The sequence below is a fragment of the Lolium perenne genome, chromosome 6 (assembly GCF_019359855.2).
Source record: "Lolium perenne isolate Kyuss_39 chromosome 6, Kyuss_2.0, whole genome shotgun sequence".
Taxonomy (NCBI): domain Eukaryota; kingdom Viridiplantae; phylum Streptophyta; class Magnoliopsida; order Poales; family Poaceae; genus Lolium; species Lolium perenne.
In genome coordinates, this window is record NC_067249.2 from 34,169,161 (window position 1) to 34,190,830 (window position 21,670).

A 21,670-nucleotide genomic window follows, 5' to 3' on the forward strand; every position below is an offset into this window, starting at 1 on the left:
CGCTGACCCTCCTGGATATTCCTAAGCAGCTGACTATGCTGCCTGGACACGGCTGGCGCCCTCCTGATGCAGGTTGTGTCAAAATCAACACCGACGGCGCGATCAATTTCGCGGATGGCAAAGGAGGCGCAGGGGGTGTCGCACGCTCCTCCGACCGCCTTATTGGTGCTTGGAGTAAGCCTCTTCTTGGGATCACGGATCCTCTCATTGCTGAGAGCATGGCGCTGCGTGAAGGGGTTCTCTTCGCCAGACTTCGTGGCATCTCACGAGTGATCATGGAGACGGACTGTATGGAGGTAGTTAACCTCTGGAAGACTCGCCACAATTCCCGATGTATTGTGGCTCCTTTGTTAGAAGAGATTGGAGAGCTAGCTTCGTCGTTTATTTCTTTTGATATTCAGCATGTAATAAGGACATCCAACTACCCGGCGCATCTTTGTGCAAAGCGTGCGAGCACTCTGAATGTGACCGAGAGCTGGATGGACGAGACTCCTAGCTTTCTGTTCAGCTGCCTTCTGGCTGACTGTCCAGCGAGCGTTTATGTTTGAATAAAGCTCTCTAGTTAAACGCAAAAAAAAAAAAGAGATTTGATATTGCGGGTGAGCAGCTAGCAATCTAGCAACCTAAGGTGTTCTGCCTGACTGCTTGTTTGGGTGTGAGATTTTTTGGACTACAAATGTCTGTTCTGTAGGCTTTGTCTCTTCCAAAGTGCATGTTATTGAAATCAGCAACATCTCTAAAGTTCTACATTTCCTAAATTGTGAACATCTGTGAAACCAACCAGGAATTACGGTTGCTCGGTTTAGCTTTTTATTTCAAAGTGACCACCCCTGGAAGCACTACTTTATGTCTTGCAATATCTTACGTTGGTATCTATAAAAATAAATCAGAAATATAACATGATTTCTTACACAACAATTTGTAATGAAGGAGACACTTCCTTGAGAGGCTGACACGAGCCATTCCATCAAATGCAAGCACCTTTGTAAACAAATCTATGGATTTTTACTGCCAGGTCAAACTGGGAGTTCAGGTCACCAAAATTTGTGTACCAAACATGATTCTAATCAAAAAGTTTGAACCCCAAAAGGTGTACAACTTAGCCCATTTAGACCAGTAACATCTGACATGTATAATAACACAGACGGTAAACTTTCATCTGACATACAGTATGACCACTGTTGAGGCCCCAGAAAGACACCAGGCCTTGCCTTGTCAGCAAGAACCCTGGACTATAGCCACTAATTTCTTTTCTCTCTACACTATATTCTTCTATATAAACTCCTATAGACAATGCCCATGTGGAGTATGCATTTGCATTCGGAATTTCAGATGCCAGGCTGCGGTTTGTCCTTCAGCTCAGCAGCTGGTACAAGAACCACTAGCTGGTTTTGTGAGTCACGCTCAGCGGTTCCAATGCCACCTGCCGCTGATGATGATAGCATGCCCTCCTTCAGTCTCTGCAGCCTGTACTCAAGCCCGCACACATTCTCCATCACATCCAAGAGAGGTTGGTCGTCCAACGGCCGCTTCACGTCCTCGGGAGAAGCGACTCTCACCTCAGTATAGACGTCACGATTTCCTAGCATCACATCCAGGAACGGATCGTCATCAAAGGCCACAGGGTCCTCCCCAGAAACAACTCTGTCATCAGTGCTGATGGTGGGGTATGCCAGGATCGCATCGAAGAAAGGATCAATGGAGGGGCCAGTGTTCTCCGTGCTGATGTGGCAACCTGCTAGATGACTAGGGTGTGTGTTCGAGCAAGGCTTCATTGTAGGTGATGTACTCTCCTGCAAATATGTGAAGACTACAGTCAACTAAACGAATTTAATAACAGTAGATTATTCAAGCTTGAGTTCGTTGTTTATTCACATTGGATCTGCAAATTACCAAAGATAAACGCAATCAAAGTTTTGTCTTTGTACCTTGACTTCGCCAGTCAGATGCAAGGAAGCTCCTTTATTGTGTAGCCTCCTCCTTGCTGTGCTACCAGTTGACTCTGGCTTTCCCTTCTCGAGAAATACTGGTAGTTGTGTAGGTACATTAATGATTTCAGTCAAAGGAAGGTGTGAATTATCCACTGAATCAACCTTGACTGAACTTCCAGCTTTTTCAACACTCCTTCTCGAGCCTTTGCTGCGACCATCAATGTAACTACTTCCTTCAGCCTGCAGACAACGCTAGTGTTACGAAAACTGTGTGTTGAATGTATAACCATAAGATATATTCAAAGACAAAATTGGAACAGGTGTCATTTATTTTTCAGAAGTTTGTGAAGAAGGAACAAGGTACTTGAAAAATAGCACAGTTTATGCATCTCATGACTGTATTTACTTCAGTAGTAAAATGGATCGAAAGAAATGATTTGTCATTCGTGCACTTACAAAAACCACAGGTTCAGGTATGGAATGAACACTATCACTGTTAAAATAAGACCACTTTACAACCCTAAACTAAGTTCACTTTTCAAGCCTGAACTCAATAACACTTTGACTTTGCATCCTTGAACTGAGACAGTGGGTACCGGGAGACGTGGGTGCCACATCATAGATGTCAAACACAGTCACTGGCATGAACAGATAAAACACTGCTAAAATAAACAATCTAGAAAAAAGTATACCATCTACTAGATTAAAAGTTTTGACAAAATATATTGGAAATGGAAGAAAATATTATAGAAGAGAAAATGGAATTTGATGACATGCCAGCTGCGTGGCATTGAGGTGCACCAAGTCAGTCCAAATCACCTGTGAACCCACTTGAGGGTAAAAAGTGGACTGTTTTAATAGTTCAAGGTAGCATTACAAACGGTTTGACAGTTCAAGGTGGAAAATGAACATTTGCCATAGTTCAGGATTGAAAAGTGGACTTCTTTTCTGGGAGAGTATTCAGCACTGAAATGTTTGCATGGAGCAGATAGAACAAAAAAAGGGAGAAATATCCATAACTGTATCGAACACTGGAGACCAAGTGAGAATGGAAACACATGCTAAAGAATCAATGAAAACACCAAGAATGAATAATCATGAGATAGAAATGCATGCCTTGCGATCTCTGAGAGCAGCGCACCTTGTATTTTTGAACCACTTGTCAATCTGTAAATGGATCAGACATAGGTTAGTGACTCACTTTTTCAAAAGCTGCTGATACTTCTGAACTTTCAAATATGGCATGTCCATGATAATTTATAAGAAACGAAAGAGCAATCAACTATACTATGACCTTAATGTTATGAGTAGCAGTTATAAAATAAATATATTTTAAAGAAGTGTACTGTACGCCCCAGTCAGTGCCCAAGGGTGATTAACTAGCAGAATGAAACTCAGGTCAATAATCATGTGTACGCAATCTGTACTCAGTAATATACAGCTGTACAGTAATATACAGCTGTTAGATTCATTCAGTCGAACACAACAAACCTTTTCAAAAGAAATACCCAATTCTGCAGAGAGATTTTCTTTCACATCTCGGGCTGGAAGCTCATTTTCAGCAAAAGCTTTACGCAGCACCTAGTTTAGCAAAATGAAGAGAACATGAGAATGCGGTAAGGAAGATTGAACCTGATGTAAACAACACATTTTCACAGTTGCAGGCACAATAAGCTCAATATGAAATCTCATTATAATCATCAGGTGGAGTGCAGGTTACGTGAACATGTGTCCATGTTTTAAAAAATTATGATTCTTTTTGCGGACGTACTTCATCCTATAACATCTGAATCTGTAAGACTTCAACAAAAAATATGGGCCATCTATGGCCTGCACGCAAAATAAAAAAACAAGACTTGTAAACTTTAAACTACAATATTATTAACTTGACTCTTATTTTTGTTAGTATAGACTGCTTGGTCATATTTTGAATGAAAAATTCACAGTTTCATGTTAAAGCTGACTACATCCACACAAAAAATTCATAATTTTAGGGTGCATCTAAGAAATGTCATGAGATGGAAATGTAATCGCAAAGAAAACTTCTCAGAATTCCTATTGTAGCAGTCTAGGTAAATGGTGGTGTTAATTAGCTAAAGAAAATATAATCAGTATATCTATTTTTTTATTGAGAATACCGGTAAAAAAACCTTATACAACATGTGGACTACTCTCAGAAAATAGAAAACACCCACTTGTATGCACTCCAATCAAGACACCATCAGCCATCATAAAGGTGAGCCTTCTTCCTCCACACCACACTCCTGCAACTCTCAAGCCAACCACTTGAAAGACGAGCCTGCACTCTATCCCATCCCTCCGCAGCGAGGGCAACAGATGGGAACTTGGGCACGCGCATGTGGGCAATTAGATGGTGTTGCTATCTGTGTGTCCAAGGGTCATGAGAGCAGGGTGTGGACAAAGAAGGTTTGTCTATGCGAAGTTGGATGGTGCCCTTATTGGAATATTGTGGGTGTTGTTTTCTGTTTTTTCTCTTTTTGGGAGTACCGCAGCATGTATGGGTTATTTTTTCCTTTTTGCCCAAAACTTGAGGTATTTGTATCAAATTACCATTTTTCCGAAAAAAAAAGTTAATAGTGACATGTTAGCTAACATCACCGCCTACCTCAACTGCCTCAGGAGGAATTCGGAAAAGTTTTCTCTTCTGCGGTTGGACTTTCTCATTTGATTTGAGATCGGAGAAACCCTCGGCAGAGTTGATTCTAACACCAGATGAATCCACTCTTCTTTTCTTTCTCCTATTAATACCCCAGTCTTCATCTTCACTCTGTTTTTCATTCTCAGTCAGCTTTCCAAACATTTCCTGTGAAGGGTGAAAGGCAGTCAAAGTTCCAACCTGTTGATCCAACTTAGTTCTGTCAAATAACTTACTAAAGGTGAAACAATACACAACACATGGCTAAATCAAATGCACTTCCTTAAATTGTAGTACCGAAAAATATATGTTTTGTTCAGCGAAATACACCTCATTAAGTCTTTTATAGTCAACCTCTCTCTTTGGCCTTTGGTAGGTAAGCATGTCCACACAATCATCCCCAGAATCAATTCCTAAGTTTGAATTGGTGTAGAATCCTTCAGCGTCAGTGAAATCTGCTGATATAAAGCCTGGAATATCATCGTTTGGAGAATAGAGTGGACTTCCCGAACAATTAGAGTCATCCGATATACTTCCTTCACCACTATCTAGGCTGCTGCTCATGGAGTCATTTTCTTCAGGGTCGTAGTCCTCATCACCTGAATACTCAGATAACCAATCCTCTCCTGGTCCATCTTCAGAGTCTATATTTTCAGTTGCTTCCTTAAAAATATCCTATAGAAAGCAAGTTGTCAAGATTGACTGAATAGGATAACATCCTTGAACGTAAAAACTACAAAAGAAGTGGATGCAAAAAATGAAAAGGACTTACTTTAGAGGGGCACGTCACTGTAAGGCTTGTTCCTAAATGTGCATTGACAGCTTCTAAAATTTCCATCTTACACAAGCAGAATTTACAAAGCCATCCACGACCACCAGTAGAATGAACTGAGAGATAGCACAATACAAAGACAGGTACATTGTAAGCCAACAATTGCACCAGTCCAATGGGTACAACTCCAAAATAAAGGAATGAATTAATAAAAATCTGAACGCTCAAATAACAAGAAAACTATTTCTTAAATGTAGGCACTGACGACCTGAGCTAACATATGTTAGAGAGCAAGTAACTAAGAGACAATATTTCAAAAGAAAAAACACAATTCAATCTGACAACTTGTTTAATGAAGGATAGTCGTCCATAAGAGATGTGTAAGATACACATTGTCTGGTTAAGATTATTTGGTATTGGAAAACACAGTTACATAATTTACATCAGTACAGAACTACAGATATCTTTTGATTCCATTTGCTACTATAGTTTGCCCAAGTAACACGGAAACATAACCAAAAGCAGAAGAAGTGTTTCAGGTGATCAAGATGAAATTTCTAAACTTTACACCACCCAAGGACGAGTGTATGCATGTAACAAAAACATGTGCAGCCTAATAGTTCGAAACAAAAACGAGAAAGAATACCAACTTTTCTCTAAAGGAGGTTCCGAACATTTCTGGTGATACGCCATTTTGCAAGCCCCTTCACAGAAGATAAATTTATTGTCGGGAACTGATTCTTGAGACTTGCATTTTGAACATATGGTCTAGCAAAAAGAATATTGATTCCATCAGTTGCATAATAGTATGGAAGTAGGGAGTATGACATTGACTTGATGATATACATACATTATCAGGATTGACAGAGTGATCTGGGGGCATCACAGAATCATCCATGTTCCCACTAGAACTATACAAATCAAGTTGATGGATGATATCACGGATAGCAATTTTGCATTTAATGATCTGTTTAGTAGCACGCTGCAGCTCCTTCTCTGGCTTTAATTTCTCTCGGCTGTTTGGAAAAGTAACCTTCAGTTAATATAACTATCACACTCTTATTTTACTTTAAGAAACTTAAAAGCAAACAGGCAAAAAGAGGAAGGAGACATGTGCAACAGGAAGTGGAAGTGCAAAACATATATTAGAGAGCAATTATATGACCTCTTTGCATGATTCTATCATGACATTTGAAATGCAAATCAGACTTAGCTTACACCACTCAGTGACAAAAGCTAATCCGGTACACTTTTTTATCTAAAAATAAATGGACGTCAAGTCATGAACTAATCGTCCAATGGGTAGTTCCCACAAATAAGCATATCAACATTATTTTTAAATAATGAGAATCTGAATTGATCAGTCATCAATAGCCACTGCCAATGAACTTAGGAAGTATTGTTATCCTCCTATAAGAAACAAGCTGTAAGTGGTAAAACTATATCAGTTTTGATATGTTTTCAAGGCACAAAATATTTACAAATCCCATATATAAATTCATGCGCATAGTTGTTCTAAACACTGGAGTAACATCAAACCGTAACATGCTTTACATTTTTTCATGCTGGACTCCATAAAATAATTACAAGTACTTTTTCCTTTTTATTTATGGCATGCAGTAAGATTAGATGGATTAAGATTTTCCTTTACCAGCAGTTAGTCATCTATAGTGAGAGAGAGAATAGTGCACACCTTTTCCCATTCCAGCCATCTCCAGAGTATGCATCTAGTAAATTCTGCTCCGCTTTTATTTTGATCAGCAAATACCTTGCTCTTCTTTCCAAGCGAGTTGCCTCGTCACAATCAGTATTGTGCCTTCTCCGTTTCCGTTTCCTTTTCCTAACTGGTCCTGTTGCAGTTTTTCCAGTAACGGTATTTGAAGCCCGCCGCTGGCTCAGAGGACTACGATAATATTTGTCCTTTATATATTTTGCCAGATTAGTATTCCTGACAGTTCTTACTGTTCTCTTGGGAGGAGAACAATGGTCTTGTTTATAACTGCTGGAGGTATTGCGGCGACTTGGTCTTTTTGGTGAAGAAACCAACTCAGAAGAGGACTGTTTTTTCCGCTGTGATGATCTTGGAGGGATGGAGCGCACCGACTTCTTTTCTGAATTATTCATTGTTAGAACTGGAGAGCATTACATCCGACTGAGACCTATTACCATAAATAATATGTTAACTGGAAAGCTGAATGGGATATCATGATGAGTGTGTTACGGAACTATTTAACATATAGACAGCAATACAGCACAACGGCTGCATGGACCACCACGTCATCACTTTTTTCATCATGATCTCATGGTGGCACCAGCAGCACCAGATCAGGCGGCTCCGCCTGGCGTCGCGCATTGGGACGATACACCGAACGTGTTCTCCATATAATTCCCTACCGTAACATATTTGGTAGTAACACCTAACAAAAAGAAAATGCTCCGGCTATAGCGTGTTATTAATAAATAGACATTTGGACCTTTCATGCTGTATCCAACATTCTCAGTTACTTAGTCATACATCTATTACAAAGGCATCTATATACTACACTTGGTGCAAGCTAGATATCGAAATTGGAAACATACAGCCGTTGGCATCAAAACGCCAAGGCGCGAAACCGCCATACATGCACCCAGCCCAGCGCAACACAAGAAGCCAGACATGCCAAGCTAAGACTAATGGTGTGTTTGGTTTTGAGCCAATGTAGGCCTAACCAAAAAAATTGGAACGCCCGTGTCCATCGACTGCCGCATGGTTGACTACCAAAATTTTGGCTAGACCAAGCCCAGGTCGTGCGGCCCTGTGTATTATATTTTTTGCCAACAGTTGGTAATCCATGGGCGGAGGAATCACTCGCCAAAATACTGGCGTCGCCAGAAATTTGGCGTGAACCAAACGTACACTAAAAATGTGTTTGGTTGTATCAGGCTTGGAGAGGTTGGGGGCGACCTTCCACAACGGTGTTGCGGGGCAAGCAAGAGGAAGAAACTGCAATTTGGCGGCGCTCTAGCTTCCCAGATGATCTTACGGAAAGAGAACGGCGTCCTGGCGGATGCCATCCTCGCACAAGGGGATCAATGGGGGGACATTCAGATCTCAGACCCAACCAGGGCATCCACATTCCAGGACAAGCGCTACAGGAAGATCTCATTTTTAAAAGTCGGAACAACCAATTCACCAGTACAAAGTTCTCGAAATGGAACTTGGTGCTAGTAGTAGTAGCAGCAGGTCTATGGAATCTATGGATTCATGGAGGGTCGATTGGTCTTCCACCCTGTACCCAAGTCACGCGAGGCTCCCCCACCCAGAAATTCCTGAATCTTTGCCCGCTCAGGCGCAGCTCGCCGTCTTTCCCGGCGCCGGCGCCGCCACAAGCGCGCTCCTGTTCGAGGCCTTCAGCGGAGATTAGGGTCGGCCAGCGTCTACACTAGCTTGCGCATCCCACCTAGGTTCCAGAACCCGCCGGTTTTACTCAGAGGAACGAGAAGGACCAAGGAGAAGACGCGTAGAAATGCGAGGAGGCCAGGGCTAACCGAAGCCCCGGTGGATCTCCGCTCCAAGAAAGCCCAGCAGCAGAGGAGGGGAGGAGGAGGAGGAGGAGGAGGAGAAGGAGAAGGGGGGCACCTCTGTGAAGATAATTCCTTCGATTGGGAGGAGGCCGGCAGCTGCGCTTCGGTGGGAGGCGGCGGCCGGCGAAGCGAGGGAGGCCGGAATCTGGGGAGGTGAATCTGAGAGAGGGAGGGTGAGGAGGAAGGAGAGAAAGGTTTATGGGAAGAAGAACACGGGCGAGGTGTAAACGGGGATTAGACTGGAATTTAGATGACAGCGGCGATTAAATGGGGAATTTAGTAGAGCGCGATTCCAGATGCAAAGTGCGTACGGGGGCTCGCGAGGCACGTTTCCACATGGATGGTATAGCATTCAAAATTGTAAATGGAATTGTACATACCACCAAATGTACACACACGTTAGAATTGACGAATTGATGTGTGTAAATCTGAGTGCAATATTGCTGATTTGGTAGGTGAAGATGGAAAAAGTATTCGGTGGAGGCTAAGTTAGTAGTTTATATTAAAATCTCCATGAAATCCATGTTTAGAGAAAGTATATTTTGTATATGTTAGAAATGTGATTTTTATAAACATGATTTCAAACTCATTTTTGGATATAAGAACAAAAAAAATACACTAAAATAACTATAGTATACTTTTTTCACTGTTTGTTGCTCAGTTTGGTTTTCTCATTCCTCATAAACGAATTTGGTTATGAACTTGAAATTGTACATGTTAGTAGAACATCGCCTCCCAAACTTACCATACTTTTTTCACAATCTAACAAACTTTCAAATGTATACTTGTGCTTTGCTTTTACTTGTTTTCCACCCCACATTTTCTTGTGAAAGACATTGTATTTGTAACTCTATCCTTATAAAGAGGTAGCTCTCTTACACTTTTGGTTTGGTTTTCATGAACAACTAGACAGGAAATAGCCAATGTAGTGGAACCAAAAGGGGCAACTCTCACGACATGTGTCACGCGCTTAGGGCATCTCCAACCGGGGGACCCAAACCCAAAAACGGACTCCGGATGAGTCCGGATGGGTCAAAACTGCACCCAGCGGGGCAACCCATCGTAAAAGCGGATACTCCCAGCGTCCGATTTGACCCAAAACTGACTCAAATTTGGGAGCGATTTGGGTCGAGCCGGACACGAGCGGGCGTCCATTTGTGGTCGTTCTGTCCGGCCGGACACGCGTTCTGGCCCATTTGACAGAGAGACAAAGGCAACCCAGTAGATCCCGCAGCATTCTCTCTCCTATGTCCTCCTTTCTCCCATGAAAATCATTGGTACAGCCGTCGGAGTTTGGCTCGCCTTGTGGACTATCGTCGTCGCCTACTCATGGAGGCACCCGTCGCCGCCGCCTCCCTTTTTTCACACCTGCCGGAAGTCGCCGGAGGCGAAACAAGCTCCGTGCCCCCGGCGAGCTTGGAGCCGCGTCGGCGACGTCGAAAGGGGCAGCGCCCGCTGCGAGCTTGCAGCCACGCCGACGGCGTCGAACGGGGCAGCGCGGACTGCATGGGCGCCTCAGGCGCGCCTCAAGGGCGGCGGCGGACGGGACCGCATGCCCACGGCGGCGGACGGGGCCATGCACGCGGCGAGGAACGGGGCCGCGCCTCCATCCGGTCGGCCGCGTCGGCCACGGACGGGGCGGGGGCGGGGCGGCGCGCGCCGGCCGCGTCGGCCACGCGCGGGCACGGGTGAGGAAGGCGTTGGCCGCGTCGGCCACGGGCGGCGCGCACGGGCGGTGGCGGAGCCGTCCGCGCGAGGCATGGGCGGGCGCCGCCGGCCGCGTCGGCCACGGGCACGGGCGAGGCGGCACCGGCCGCGTCGGCCTGTGCGGGCACGCACGGACGATGGCGGAGGTCGACGCGGGCGGGGCTGCCGGGCGAGCTCGTCGGGCGCAGGTCAACGCGGGCGGGACGGACCTGGGCCGGGGCGTGGCAGGAAGGGAACGCGCGGAGCTCGCCAGGGCATGGCGGGGGCGGAGGTCGTCGTGGCTTGGCGACCCGTGGCACAGCGGAGCTCGCCGGGCGTGGTGGGGTGGGGGCGGAGGTCGCCGGGGCGGGGACGGGGACGGAGGCTGCCGGGCCGAGGCTCGACGGGGCGGGGCGGAGCTCGCCGGACATGTTCTTGCCCAACTAGTAGTAGTATGGCTCGACGGGGAAGAGAAATAATTTGGGTCTCACAGCGTTGGGGAACAAAAAAAAAGCCACGGACATATTATCTATCCGCGTCTCCGGAGGTCGACCCAAACGACAACAATCGGACGACCAAATACGTCCGTTTGGGTCGTGGGGTTGGAGATGCCCTTAGGTAATTCTTGTGCAATCAACACATATATCTATTTTTAACTTGTAGGACCAGAATTTTTGTATTCATTTGAACATTTTTGTTTTTTTAGATGATGGTGTACTTGATATTGGGGTGTGCACTTGACTATGTTGAGTTATGATGTCCTTCGACACACCATATTGTGTCTGGCTGCATCCTACGGGTTTCTCAAAGTAACATTGTTTTTACATTTCAACGGGTTTCTCAAAGTAACATTGTTTTTTACATTTCAAATTCATGTAGCTAGTAGAATAAGACATAGCTACACGTTAGGATATGCAAGTTGGGGTGAGGCACAGCATATTGGGCACTAAAAACAAGGTTTGTGGGAAATGATTCCATTTTGGTCAATATGTATCACAATGAGTTATAGTTATGAAGAATATGCCAAAACACAAAGAAATTGTGATTTGGATACTTTGTTCAAAAAAACTAACATACTTTAAGATTTCACGGAAAACTATGATTAGAAAAAATCATGACACTTTGAATGAAGATCATTATTGTATTTTCCATTAATTTGGCACATCTATATTACAGATTTCATGTTTTCGGTTTTGGTATGACTATAACATATAAGGTACATAATGAAATGCATTGTCACAACCTTTACATCGTCCTTATTTGGTGCCTAAATTGGTGTTGTTGGACTTGATGGTGCATTTTACTTGATCATTTGTGTAAGTTGACGGAGGCAAATGTGTTCTCTATGTCTCGGTTGTGTATCCGTTTGTATACATGTCTCTTGCATTCTAATATGGACAGCCCCACGCTAGCTACTCATGATCGTACCATTAGATTCATATTGAAAAGAAGTTTCCAATGATATATATCCTTTATTCTGTCAACCAAATTAATGATCAACAAAATTTCTCGAAATGTATAATACCCTAATAAACAGGTATGGAGGGAGTATTTGGCTATCACGCTGCCACTTTAAGTAATCAAGTATGTTGGTCAACTGAATTATCAAAGTTTGAGTTTTTTTGTAAGAAACTAATAGGAGACCTGCTTGTTCTGTTTCATTGAAATAGCATGGAATCTCCAAATGAGAAAATTGTGTTCAGGCTAAGTAGGGTAATTTTGGAATTATTTCCCAATTCTTGCAGGAAGGTGTTCTTCCCTAAATAAGGGTGGAAATAGAGTTTTGCTTTATGCCCATGTTTCTAATAGAAAAGACATTACAAACTCACAAGTCAGTGACATCTCTCCATGAAAGCAATTATTCTGTGGCAGCTAGTTGCTAATTTTCCACTTACACAACACGTATTGTTTTGCCTACTACCTCCTACTTTTGTGGGTTTTGCACTTGGGTTGGAATTTTAATTCATGGATTACCAACTCTTTTCGCGTGCCACGGCATCGACATGCATAGTTCTATATTTGTGGTGGGTGTTTGTGTAGCAAGATAAATTATGAAGGTAAAACTAGTTATAGTGGGGAGTAATATAGACTAATACATGCATGTTTTACTCATCATATTCAACACTTTCATAATGGGTAATGTCATATGTGTTGTAACATAGATGAATTTATTTATTACATTGTAGACTTACTTTTCATAGGAGTATTCTAGTTCTCTCTCTCCTCATAATTACCTGCCGCATCATTTTTTTGCCTAGCTAACATGCATATTACCAACCATGTTACTCCCACCATGGGTTAGTCTAACATATCACTTGGAGCATTCCGGAAAAAGTAAATGCTAACTAGAGCATCATGTATAATGTATTAGATTTTTACTACATTTGCAGATAGTTGATTGTAGATAGTTGATTGTAGGGTTTATGGAACCTCCTATGTATTGGTTTACAGTGCCTTGCTACCAGATGCATCAGTTGTCACAACGCACAAGCTTTACTTGTGGTTCAATTTCAGTTACGAGATATTTGGGTGATTTCCATTAAAACTTAGACATGTTTTATATATACTAAACATAATAGCACAGTTGTTCACTCCAGCTGATCTTTCACCTACTGGAGTGAAATATAGCAATTCAGATTTATTTGCGCAAATAACAAGTTATGAATACTAGCGGTACGTCGGTTTACGTCTAAACATATATAGGCGCAAAAAATCGCACCTGATTGTGAAATGAGGATAATGTTCTCATGGATTAAACGCTAAGGAATTTGCTGGTCTGAAGAAAAAAACAAGCAATGCAATTCAGTTTTCTATAACAAATGCTTTGCCATATTTTTATTTTATGAAATTTTTACAAGAAGGTGACCCTAAAAGAAGCACGATCTTGGAAGTGAGTGATCTGATGTTCTCTGATCCAACCAGCACGCTAGTATTGGACTACAGCTTAATCCTCCTCAAGAGGAAGAAACACATGGCGTTTACGTATTGTTCCATGGGTGGATGTGTATTGATCACACCTAACACAATCAGCCTTATTGAGTCCTGGCGTGTCATGGGTGGATATGTATTGATTAACTTGTGTGTACGTATTGGTGAGAGCACGCATACATCTTGTATTGCTCGATCACTTGTACCTGTGGGAATAAGCAGTGATATGCAGGCAGCCAGGCACTAAGGAGGACTACGTGAAAATACAGTCTCCGTGCATGTAGCAAAAAAAGTTCCACAGAAATACATCGTAACAAGTGCTTGTTGGATCAGCTTGCTCAAGTGTTCTCGACTTCGAATCATGTTCCCATTGCTTCCTATGCCTAACACACATCATAGCCCTAGGAGGCCAAGCTAGCGCCACTTCTTATGCTCGAAGTTTCAGAGATAGAAAAGGATGGGCAACCTTACATTTTCACAATATCATCTAGAGTGTTCAGTTTTTATACCCTTTGGGATTTGGTACCAGTTGGTAGGTGCACAGGTGTGATTCAACTTCGTATTATGTGGGTGTTCATGATTTTATTGCCTAGCCAGCCACATTTGATACCACGCTACTATATAAGGTGGACATTGCCCCTGACTTTAGTCCCACCCATATTATAGGTGGACCAACTTATAAAATAGAGCATTCATTTTCTTAATAGACAACTCTTTTAGAATGGAGAGAGCTTTTTGTGTGTAAGCTTGTGTTCGGATGCGCCTAAACTTAAGACACGGGAGGGGACTGGCATGCCTTGTAAGGCCTCCCAGGGTTCAGAGGCTTTCCATGGTGACAAAAGAATTGTGGCTTAATTGCTTGGAAATTGATTTATCTTTGGCTTTGGTAATATTTTTGGGTAATGTCTAAAAGAATCGTTAAAATTGGATTTCATAGGCTAAGGTAATTCCAACAATTACTAGATAATAAAATGGATAACACTGATAATCCTCCGGAGAATCCCGCGCGTCGAGCCTCCGGGTGGACAACCATATGATTAACCTGTTGGATCGCACCGAATAGCATGTTGCTTTTCACCCCACCTTTTCCACGTGTGTTGACCTCCCATTTTACACCGGCCCTTCCTCTCTCTTGTCCGTCTCTCCTTCCCCTGATTTTCTTTCTGCACTCGAGTAGAGAAAAATTTCATGAGCAACTTTGCAACACCAACCATCGATGCTTGCGCGGTGGCGCCGCCTGAAGGACCGTCGCTAGAAAATAAATGGTGTATTCCAAAGAAGAAAATGCGGAGAAGCTTTCAGAAACAGAAGAAAATGTTTTTAAATATGAAAACATAAGAAAATGTTGAAGATTAGAGAAAGGGTGAATGGACATAATACCACAGTTGTTCACTCCAGCTGGCCCGAATTCACTGGCCTAGAGAAATAAACAAGCAATGCAATTTTGTTTTCTAAAATAAATGCTTTGTCATATTGCATCAAATTTTTACAAGAAGATGCCCCCAAAAGAAGCACGATCTTGCAAGTGAGTGATATGATGTCCACTACTACAACCGACACGCAACTATTTAACTACAACTTAATCCTCCTCAAGAGGAAGAAAAATTTGGTGCTTACGTATTGTTTCATGGGTGGATGTGTATTGATCAGCACTACCGCAGTCAACCTTATTGAGTCTTGGCGTGTCGTGGGTGGATGTGTATCGATTGACCTATGTGTAAGTATTGGTGAGAGCACGCATACATCATGTATTGCTCAATCACATGTACACGTGGAAATGAGCAGTAATATGCAGGCACTAAGGAGCACTACAAGGAAATACAGTCGTCGTGCATGTAGCATAAAAAATTTCCCAAGATCACTTCGTAACAAGTGCTCATTGGATCAACTTGCTCAAGTGTTATGAACTCAGAATCATGTTCCCATTGCTTCCTATGCCTAACACACATCATAATCCTAGGAGGCCAAGCTAGCGCCACTTCTATTTGCAACGATACAAAAAGATGGGCGTCCTTACATTTTCACAGTGTGATCTTGAGTGTTCAGTTTTATACCCATTGGGATTTGATACTAGTTGGTAGTTGCAAAGGTGTGATTCAATCAACTTCGTTTTATGTGGGTGTTCATGATTTTATTGTCTAACCAACTGCAATTGATGTTAGGCTACTTTAGTCCTGTGAGTTATGGGTAAAGGCTACAACCAACTTATGGAGAAAGGCAACCATCTTCTTAATACACAAGGCCTTTAGGATAGAGAGCTTTCTGCATCTAAGGTTGCGTCTAGACGGGCATGGAGCTAGGCCTGGGAGTCGCATATATTGTAAGGCCTTCTAGGCTTTGGAGGCTTACCATGGTGGCAAAAGATATGTGGCTTACATGGAATGCCGGGAAATTGTTTTTGGTTTTGGCAATAATTTTTGGGAAATGTTTGAAAGCATCGTTAAAATCACTTTCCCTATCGTGTCGTAGGCTACGGTATTTCTGAGTGCACAATATAGATAATAAATTACCTTACAAATTGTTGTACAAAGAGATAGTGTCTAACCTGAATGCTCTAAGAGCTGTGGCGGCTAGGTCAAGATGAAGGGAACCCTTATAAAGCATTTTCAGAACACTCTCTAACATGGGCCACATGGGCCAAGTAGGTAAGTCACACAGCCAGGCCCAATACCTCTTCAACACTCCCCCTCAAGATGGGTGATAGATATCTATCATTCCCATCTTGTCACATGCCAGGTTGCATTCTCTGGTTCCCAAACCTTTGGTTAAGAAATCTGTAATTTGTTGCGCTGAACTGACATGCTCTACCTTTGGTTAATGAACCTTTGGTTATTGCTATTTGGTTGACAGAAAATGCTTCATGTGGTAATTGGTATATTGTCTTGAATAATTTGATACTTGGCAATTGTTTTGAGCTCTCAAGTAGATCATGTTTAAGCTCTTGCATCATGTAGTTTAAACCTATTAATGGAGAACTACCATAGAGCTTGTTGAAATTTGGTTTGCATGATTGGTCTCTCTAAGGTCTAGATATTTTCTGGTAAAAGTGTTTGAGCAACAAGGAAGACAGTGTAGAGTCTTATAATGCTTGCAATATGTTCTTATGTAAGTTTTGATGTACCGGTTTATACTTGTGTTTGCTTCAAACAACCTTGCTAGCCAAAGCCTTGTACTGAGAGGGAATGCTTCTCGTGCATCCAAAACCTTGAGCCAAAACCTATGCCATTTGTGTCCACCATAACTACCTACTATGTGGTATTTTTCTGCCATTCCAAGTAAATACTTCATGTGCTACCTTTAAACAATTCAAAACTTTATTACTCCGTATTTGTGTTAATATTTTATAGCTCATGAGGAAGTATGTGGTGTTTTATCTTTCAATCTTGTTGGGCAGACTTTCACCAATGGACTAGTGGCATATACATCCGCTTATCCAATTGCAAAAAGAGCTGGCAATGGGGTGCCCAGCCCCAATTAATTAACTTTCATTAATAATTCTCTTCGATCACATGTTTTGCCCTGATTTATCAGTAAGCAACTTAATTTTGCAATAGACACTCCTCCATGCTATGTGAAATGTTGGAAGGCACCCGAGGATTCGGTTAGCCATGGCTTGTGAAAGCAAAAGGTTGGGAGGAGTGTCATCTACAAATAAAACTAAAATACATGTGTAAACAAAAGAGAAGAGGGATGGTCTACCTTGCTGGTAGAGATAACGTCCTTCATGGGAGCCGCTCTTTGAAAGTCTGTTTGACAAGGGGGTTAGAGTTCCCACTACCATTCGTTGACAAAAACAAACACCTCTCAAAACTTTATTTTTATGCTCTCTTTATGATTTCAAAACTTGAAAAGCTCTAGCACATGATTTAATCCCTGCTTCCCTCTGCGAAGGGCCTTTATTTTACTTTATGTTGAGTCAGTTTACCTACTTTTTTCTATCTTAGAAGCAAACACTTGTGTCAACTGTGTGCATTGGTTCTTACATGTTTGCTTATTGTACTCATCATATTACTTTGTGTTGACAATTATCCATGAGATATACATGTTAAAAGTTGAAGGCAATTGCTGAAACTTAAATCTTCCTTTGTGTTGCTTCAAAACCTTTTATTAAGAATCTATTGCTTTATGAGTTAACTCTTATGCAAGACTTTTTTATGCTTGTCTTGAAAGTACTATTTATGAAAAGTTTTTGCTATATGATTCAGTTATTTAGTCATTATCTTTTTGTTAGCAAACTATAGACCATTGCTTTGAGTCACTTCATTCATCTCATATGCTTTACAATAGTATTGATCAAGATTATGTTGGTAGCATGTCCCTTCGGAAATTATTCTTTTTATTGTTTACCTACTCGAGGACGGGTAGGAACTAAGCTTGGGGATGCTTGATACGTCTCCAACGTATCTATAATTTCTTATGTTCCATGCTAGTTTTATGACAATACCTACATGTTTTATTCACACTTTATAATGTTTTTATGCATTCTCTGGGACTAACCTATTAACAATATGCCACAGTGCCAGTTCCTGTTTTCTGCTGTTTTTGATTTCAGAAAAGTTAGTTTACAAATATTCTCAGAATTGGACGAAACAAAAGCCCACGGCCCTATTTTCCACGGAATGTTCCAGAAGTCCGAAGAGGAGTCGAAGAAGGCCAGCAGGGGGGCCACACCATATGGCGGCGCGGCAGTGGGGCCCCCCGCGCCGACCTATGGGGAGGGAGCCCCCTGGCTCCCCCGATGTTGCCTCTCCGCCTATTTATTCCTTCGTCCGTGAAAACCCTAGTACCGAGAGCCAAAATACGAGAAAAGTTCTAGAGACACCGCCGCCGTCAACCCCATCTCGGGTGGTTCAGAAGATTGATACGTCTCAAACGTATCTATAATTTCTTATGTTCCATGCTACTTTATTGATGATACTCACATGTTTTATACATACTTTATGTCATATTTATGCATTTTCCGGCACTAACCTATTGACAAGATGCCGAAGAGCCGATTCTTTGTTTCTGCTGTTTTTGGTTTCAGAAATCCTACAAAGGAAATATTCTCGGAATTGGACGAAATCAACGCCTAGGGTCTTATTTTTCCACGAAGCTTCCAGAAGACCGAGGGGGATACGAAGTGGGGCGACGAGGCGCCGCCACACTAGGGCCACGTGGCCAAGGGTGGGGCCGCGCCGCCCTGTTGTGTGGGGCCCTCGCGTCGCCCCCTGACCTACCCTTCCGCCTATAAGAAGCCTTCGTCGCGAATACCCCAGTACCGAGAGCCACGATACGGAAAACTGTTGGGGGGATAACCCCCGGTATGCCAAAGGCATGCCAAACCGGATGGTTTGAGCCATCGAGATACCGGTTTAATGTTCTTGCCGGAAGCCTAGTAGGAATCCGGGAGAGCAAGGCTAAGCCGGTATCCCCAAAGGGGTATGCCGGGACCCGGTATAAAAGATACCGGAAAGGAGAGCCTGTCGGCAGGACTGGTCAAAGATTCTCTTCGAGCAAGAAGACAAGGATGAGCTAAGCCAAGTAACTTTATTCGAGCCACAGCGCCAAAGAGAGAGGTGACGGAGAAAGAAGCCGGGGACGTCAGCTTCTATGATAAAAGAAGGCCCCGGTGTCATCTATGATTAAAGTAGCTTTGTACGGTAGCCGATTAAAGTAGCTTTGTACGGTAACTACGTAAAGTAGTTTGTCCGATCAAAGATGCCATTAGGGTTTCTTGCGGTGTAAGCCACCCTCTCCCCTATATAAGGAGAGGGGGCAGCCCATCTTCACGGGCAAGTATGTACGCGTGTATGTAGGAAGGCGAGCACATAACTTGTGTGAATCTATGAACATGGTGATCTAGAGGGAGTTCTTCCTTGTGTCTTTCTTCTTCAACCTCTGGCCTTGGCCAAGTTCTTGAGGAAACCATCCGGAATCTCTTCCCACCTGATCGCAAACCCTCCCCCGAATCCTCTTGCGTCCATTCGGCCCCAATCTAAGCCATCCTATGGCATCTGCTCGTTCACCACGACGACAGTTGGCGCCCACCGTGGGGCATGAAGTGGCGCTTGATGGAGTTCACATTCGGGCGGGCGTTCTCGAGATCTCCGGCGAGCGTACGGTGTCCGCGTTGGTGCGAGCATCTACGCCATGGACTTCATCAACGACAACGCGGGCTGCCGCCAACGGCGCGTCTTCCCAGAACGGCCGCATCATCGAGTTCGGCAGCCATCGCGTCTACTTGGCACCGTCCCCGTGCGCCGGCGCCTCTCGCCGGTGCTGGTGGCACCGGACCCGCCAAGATGGCTCTGTCTTGGCCGCGCCGCCGCAGCGTCGAGGTAATGATGACCGGTGTGGCTGGTGCGGGAAAGGAGGTTGCGGCTGAAGGTGCCGGTCGCGCGGTTTCGACCCGTGCGGCTAAGCCACCGCTGGAGCGCGGCGCAGGCGCAGCGGGAGCATCATCCGCGCCACCGGAGACACCGCTCCGGGCGGCGATGAACGTCCTCGCCACCCCCATCGCGCGAGAACATCGATCCGGCGGCGGCTCGAGGGCGGAGCTGGAGCGCGGCGCCGGAAGATCTTGGAGAGCGGCAAGGACATCGTCAGGGCGCAGCGCGAGCTGAACCTAACCGTACGTGAGTATAACGCTGCCCATGGCTTTGCTTCTGTTAGCGCGCATGCTGCTAGGATGCCGGAAAACCGGCTAAAAGCTCGCAACCTAGATCAAGATTTGCGCAAAGAGATTCTTACCGGCAAGAGCGCCTCTGCATCTGTTAGCATCGTGGAAAAGCCTAAGTATAGCAGCCCGGATAAAACTATAAAAGCTGCTAAGGCCGGCTGTAGAGCTGTGCGAGTCGCTTTCCGGAGAGGCTTTGGTAAAGCGACAGAGCGTGTTAGAGAGCTGCTGGAAACCATTGAGCAGCAAAATGTTGAAGCGGTGGCTAAGCTGAACAAGGCAGCGGCCTCAAAATCCGCGCGTTCAACAAAGAATGCGGTAGCAAATCCCATGGGCAGGCTTCGTCCCCATCCGGATAGAAGGAGAGAAAAAGAAGTGAATGCGCAGCAGATGAGCTGTGTACGATCCGGTTCTTGCCGGAAAGCAACAAAGCCGGGCAACACGATGCCGGTAGAAAAAGCCAAGGGGCGGAGCGAGGCTACGCCGGAGGCTATGCCGGAAACAATCATGCCGGTAGATATGAGACCGGGCAAAACTATCGAGCTGCAAGGGCAGCGTACGAGGAGGAGGAAATAGATCCCCCAAGGTATCGGCGAGGCAAGGGCCGCGATGCAGGAATGTCACGATGAAGCCGATTCCACGAGACCGGCAGCATACCGGAACCCATTGGGAGAACGCACAGGAGAGAGATACTTACCGGAGCAGGATGCGAGGCACCGTCTGGATAGAGTATACTTGTCGAAATGATCGAGGAGGAAGGTCCTCCGGGTCCAAAGTGTTTTGGCCCAAGGATCATGAAAGAAAAACCACCGGTTCGCAACTTTATGTTGCCCCGTGACACAAAAGACGTATGACGGCACCACGAAGCCGGAAGATTGGCTCGCGGATTACGTGACCGCGGTATACGTTGCGGCGGTGGAGGAACCGTAGCGGGAGGAGGAAACCGGCGTTGGGCCGTGAGGATCATACCATCGTTTTTGGTTGGACCGGCAAGAATGCGGCTAAACAACTTGCCGGCGGGAAGCATAAATGGGTGGGTGGGTTTTGCGGAGGCCTTTGTGTGCAATTTCAGCGGCACCTATCGAGGCCAAACAGGCCGCGACAACTTGCTCTGTGCGTGCGGCGCCCGAGCAAGCAGACCGGGATTATCTAGCCCGGTGGAACACCACAAGGAACTCCTGTGAGGGGGTGATCGAGGCACAAGCCATTGCTTGGTTTAGCGGTGGATGCGAAGAGGTTCACCGTTGTGGCAAAAGTTGCAGCGCAACATGCCGACAACGTTAGCGAGAGATGATACGTGTGGCGGATAGCTATGCGTTGGGAGACCAACGCAACCGCGATCTAGCCGGAGCAGGAACAATTTGCGCCACGAACAACACCGGGACAACCGGAATAACAAAATAAGGGAAGATTTTCCGGATCGAAGGTACGGTCCGCAGCAAGTTGCTGCGTGCGGGAAAACTTTGAGGCCAGCG

General features: G+C 44.4%; 1 protein-coding gene across 4 annotated transcripts; it reads right to left on the reverse strand.

Moving 5' to 3' along the window:
• Positions 1–1,043: 1,043 nt before the first annotated feature.
• LOC127308926 (pathogenesis-related homeodomain protein) lies at positions 1,044–9,138 on the reverse strand. Of its 4 annotated transcripts, none has more exons than XM_051339861.2 (11): positions 8,979–9,138; positions 7,053–7,518; positions 6,210–6,375; positions 6,010–6,127; positions 5,360–5,475; positions 4,918–5,262; positions 4,558–4,755; positions 3,423–3,512; positions 3,048–3,098; positions 1,929–2,171; positions 1,044–1,793 (listed from the first exon to the last, which is right to left on the reverse strand). In XM_051339861.2, the coding sequence occupies exons 2-11, from the start codon at positions 7,481–7,483 to the stop codon at positions 1,329–1,331; spliced, it is 2,223 nt and encodes a 740-aa protein (XP_051195821.1). In that variant the 5' UTR covers positions 7,484–7,518; positions 8,979–9,138; the 3' UTR covers positions 1,044–1,328. The 4 variants fall into 4 exon arrangements, with proteins under 4 accessions (XP_051195821.1, XP_051195819.1, XP_051195820.1 ...); XM_051339859.2 differs by having other exon boundaries at positions 4,558–4,788; XM_051339860.2 differs by having other exon boundaries at positions 4,885–5,262.
• Positions 9,139–21,670: the final 12,532 nt, after the last annotated feature.

Coding starts and splice junctions, on each gene's coding strand:
- LOC127308926 (XM_051339857.2), bottom strand. CDS start 7,483: ATGAATAATTCAGAAAAGAAGTCGGTGCGCTCCATCCCTCCAAGATCA. Junction 6,376..7,052: donor GATGGCTGGAATGGGAAAAG/GTGTGCACTATT, acceptor TTTTCCAAACAG/CCGAGAGAAATTAAAGCCAG. Junction 5,476..6,009: donor GGAACCTCCTTTAGAGAAAA/GTTGGTATTCTT, acceptor GCTATCTCTCAG/TTCATTCTACTGGTGGTCGT.